We start from the raw sequence: 3,683 nt of genomic DNA, 5'->3' as shown, positions 1-3,683 counted from the left end.
AGATATTTGATGTTCAATGCTACTGTAAGTGGTAAAGTTTTTAAATTTAAATTTTCAGCTGCTTGTATTATACAATCCAACTGACTTTAGTAAATTGGCCTTCTATCAGTCATCTTGTGAAAATTCATCTAGTCTGATATTTGAAGAACATTTGAGATGTTCCTTAAATATTAGGACATGTATAAATAATATTTGATATATTCCTTGACTTTTTTGCTGGTTCCCGAGCAGTCCAATACTGCATGGAGTTGACACTGGGCATCCATCTGTCAACTTAAGGGGGTAACTTTTAAGGATAATTTTTGTTGTGTTTTTATACTTGATGACATCAAGGAAATTCTCTTTATTCCTAGTTACTAAATGTCTTTTTCAGTACTGAGCACTGACTTTTATTAAAATTTTTCATGTATTTACAGAGATGGTATTGTGTTTTTCTGTAGTGTATTGATGTGGTAAGTTACACTGATTTTTTTTCATTTTAGCCCACCTTTTCATTTACAAATTAACCCCACTTATTGTGATATGTGATATGTGACAGGATTTGATTTGCAAATATTTTTCTTCCAACTTTTACATCTGTGTTTGTGAGACATATTAATCTGTAGTGCTTTTCTTTAATGTACTGTTCTTGTAAGATTTTATCAAGGATTTGCTGAACTCATCAACTAAAAGGTGAGTGTTCCAACTTTTTTTAATGCCCTGAGAGTTTGTGTAAGATTAGAATTGTTTCTTTCTTAAATGTCTTTTTGTTTTTAATTATGCCAGTGCTGTAATTAGTTATCTGCATCTTCTGTTTCTAGCTTGCAGTTGTTAAGCATCTACCAGTTGTTGAAACAGATCCTCAGAGAAACAAGTCATCAGAGACTGAATCCCTGAAGTTGAATCTCTGAGAATTCTTATTAAGAATGGCTTTAGATCTCAGAATTTCATTTCAAGGTGAACCATCCAGGAGTGATTCTCAGTCAGAAAACCCAGAGCTTAAACCCAGCCAAGGACCTGACATCCTGGAAGGAGAAGGGATCTCCGACTTCCCAAGCCCTCAGCTCGGCTTGTTGCAAAACAGCAGTAACTCATGCGCAAGGCAGGAGCTGCAAAGACTCTATAAGTTGTTTCATGCATGGCTACAGCCAGAGAAACACAGCAAGGACCAAATTATTTCTTGTTTGGCCTTGGAACAGTTTATGATCAGTGGCCATTGCAGCGACAGGTCCATGTTGAGAGAGAAATGGAATTCAAGTGGCAGAAATTTGGAGAAATTCATGGAAGATTTGACCGATGATGGTATGAAGCCGCTTGGCTTAGTGAGTAGAGGGTTCTGACCTTTTGGGTGAGGGGCCGAGGGGTATAGGAACGAGTACAGCCTGTTGGGAGTCGCCTAGAAGTAGAGAAAGAAGAGTCATTGTGGAAGGAGTCATTACTTCTCACCAAGGAGAATCTTAGCCATCCTAACTAAGTAAGAATGAAAGCACAAGATGTTTTTTTGTTGTTGTTCTTATCATTAGTCTACAATTACATGAAGAACATTATGTTTACTAGGCTCCCCCCTTCACCAAGTCCCCCACACACCCGAAAGCACAAGTTTTATAGGCATTATTCAGCAGGGCACATAGAAGCCATCACATTCATTGATCTTAGCCAGTGAGATGGTAGGAGGGCCCACTAAGAAATTGACAGAAAGCTCAAGAATGAGCAGAAATGCCTTAACACAAGCTGTTTCTTCCTTCAAAAGGCCTTAGTTAGTATTTGGGTATTTTTTTTTAATTAGCAAAGACATGTCAGGAAGAATTACCGTGAATTTAAGGGCAGTAGAGGACCTGGGGGGTGTGGGAGCGGGCAGGGCAGGGGCCTGGGGGAAGCCTGATGGGGCAGGTTTTCCACAAAGGCTTCTGTCACTCATCAGACCCATATATTGACAGTGACTGAGCTTCTTTTTTACAGGTGCACGTCCATATGCAGGGACAGGAAGCCCTCTTTTCTGAGAATATGCCCTTAAGAGAAGTCATTGTTCATTTCATGAAACAGTTGTCCACAGGAACCCCAAGAGGAGACGACATGGGGACACCCTCCTGGCCTCCCCAGGAGGCTTCCCTGGAAACAGGACCAGGTGGGTCAGGGGAGCGCAGGTGCCTGAGGGATGTTCTGTGTGGGTCCCTTTTGGGGTACAGCTTCATTGAGTCACTTCATTTCTACAGGAGATGAAGACAAGGAAAATGGTGGCAACATTTCTTTGAAAATTTGTCAAGTAAATGGCAGTATTGCGAGTCAGGGCAACGAAACGCCTTCCCTACTCATGATCCAGGGAGAGCACGGTCCTAGGCCTGAAGAGCAGGCTGTTTCTTTGAAGAATCCACTGAGCTCTGCACGGGCAGGTCCAGGCACCTCCAGGGCCCAGGAATGGGCCCTGACTGGGCCTTCTTCTCAGGATGTCCTGATGGAGGCGGGACCAGGCTTTCTTCCCAGGCCAGACCAGGCCTCCCCTGAGCCTGTTCCTAACAATCAGGGCATCGAGGGAAACTCCACACGTGGGGGACAGCAAGAAAAATTCCACAGGGCCCCCAAATCATACAGATGTGAAGAGTGTCCCAGGATGTTTAGGTGTTTATCTCAGCTAAAAGCCCATCAGAGAAGACACAGTAATGAGAGGACATTTATTTGTGCCAAGTGTGGCAAAGGCTTCTTCCAGACGTCAGACCTACGCCAGCATCAGAGGATTCATGCCGGAGAGAAGCCTTTCGTGTGCAGCACGTGTGAAAGGTCCTTCAACCACAAAACCAACCTCCAGGCTCACGAGAGAATCCACACGGGAGAGAAGCCCTACACGTGTCCCCTTTGCCGGAAAAGCTACCGCCAGTCATCCACCTACCACCGCCACCTGCGGGCTCACCAGAAAACCGCCTTCAGAGGTGTTTCTTCCACACCAGAAGCCTCCTCGGCTACAGGCCCCATGTGATGTTTATAAGTGTGTATGCGACTGTGTGTATTTTCACACCACTCTATTTAGAACATACTTTATAATTTCCTGATTATATTTTCTATTTGTCACTCCCGCTAAAATGTAAGTTTAAGGAGAGCAGGGAATTTGTCCGTTTCGTTCCCTGAAGTATCTCAAGTGCCTAGAATAGTGGCTGACAAATTTCAAATGACCAATAAAAATATGTTGAACGAATGAATGTGTAGTGTTGGTGTTTATTCCCTGAAGCCTGGGAACATGCCCCCCATGAGAAGACTGCGTTTCAACCCCAGGACCCAAACACCAGCTCACAGAGGTCTGGTGAGGCTTTCCCCACCAGCTCCCCACCCTCTGTCCACATACTTTAGTGCCACCACAGGCACCTAAAAATGTGGGGTAATTGTGACATTTCCCTGCTTTTCTTACTGCCTCCATTGAAGAGGCACCTGTCAGGCCGTGAACGATGCTTCCCACTGGAGAAGCCCATTGACCCATCATCTTTCTGGGCCATCTCTCGGTGTTCTGCTACTATAAACATTCTTACACAGCCTTCTTGGTGCGGGAAAAGGCTTTTTTTTGGAAAGAGCTCCATGAGGCAGGTTGAACCTGCTGTCCAACTCAACTGAGATGGAGGTTCTGGTCTTAGCCCCCAACTAGCCTGTTTGGGGAGTTTCTGCTCGTGTGGAGAGGAGAGGGCCCCCATGCAGGGTGGAACCAAAGCCACTGGGCTTAT

General features: G+C 44.6%; 1 protein-coding gene across 1 annotated transcript; it reads left to right on the top strand.

Annotated features, from left to right (window-relative positions):
- Positions 1-840: 840 nt before the first annotated feature.
- On the top strand, positions 841-3,063 carry ZSCAN4 (zinc finger and SCAN domain containing 4). Its single transcript, XM_036992974.2, has 3 exons — positions 841-1,301; positions 1,939-2,104; positions 2,193-3,063. The coding sequence occupies exons 1-3, from the start codon at positions 906-908 to the stop codon at positions 2,948-2,950; spliced, it is 1,320 nt and encodes a 439-aa protein (XP_036848869.2). The 5' UTR covers positions 841-905; the 3' UTR covers positions 2,951-3,063.
- Positions 3,064-3,683: the final 620 nt, after the last annotated feature.

The sequence above is a fragment of the Manis javanica genome, chromosome 17, assembly GCF_040802235.1.
Source record: "Manis javanica isolate MJ-LG chromosome 17, MJ_LKY, whole genome shotgun sequence".
In the NCBI taxonomy this organism is placed as follows: domain Eukaryota; kingdom Metazoa; phylum Chordata; class Mammalia; order Pholidota; family Manidae; genus Manis; species Manis javanica.
Note: the sequence above shows the minus strand (reverse complement) of the source record. Positions and strands in the feature narration are given on the sequence as shown.

Excerpts from the sequence above, each read along its gene's own strand:
- ZSCAN4 (XM_036992974.2), top strand. The coding sequence starts at position 906 with ATGGCTTTAGATCTCAGAATTTCATTTCAAGGTGAACCATCCAGGAGT. Across the intron at positions 1,302-1,938 it reads GTATGAAGCCGCTTGGCTTA|GTGCACGTCCATATGCAGGG; the intron begins GTGAGTAGAGGG and ends TCTTTTTTACAG. Across the intron at positions 2,105-2,192 it reads TTCCCTGGAAACAGGACCAG|GAGATGAAGACAAGGAAAAT; the intron begins GTGGGTCAGGGG and ends TCATTTCTACAG.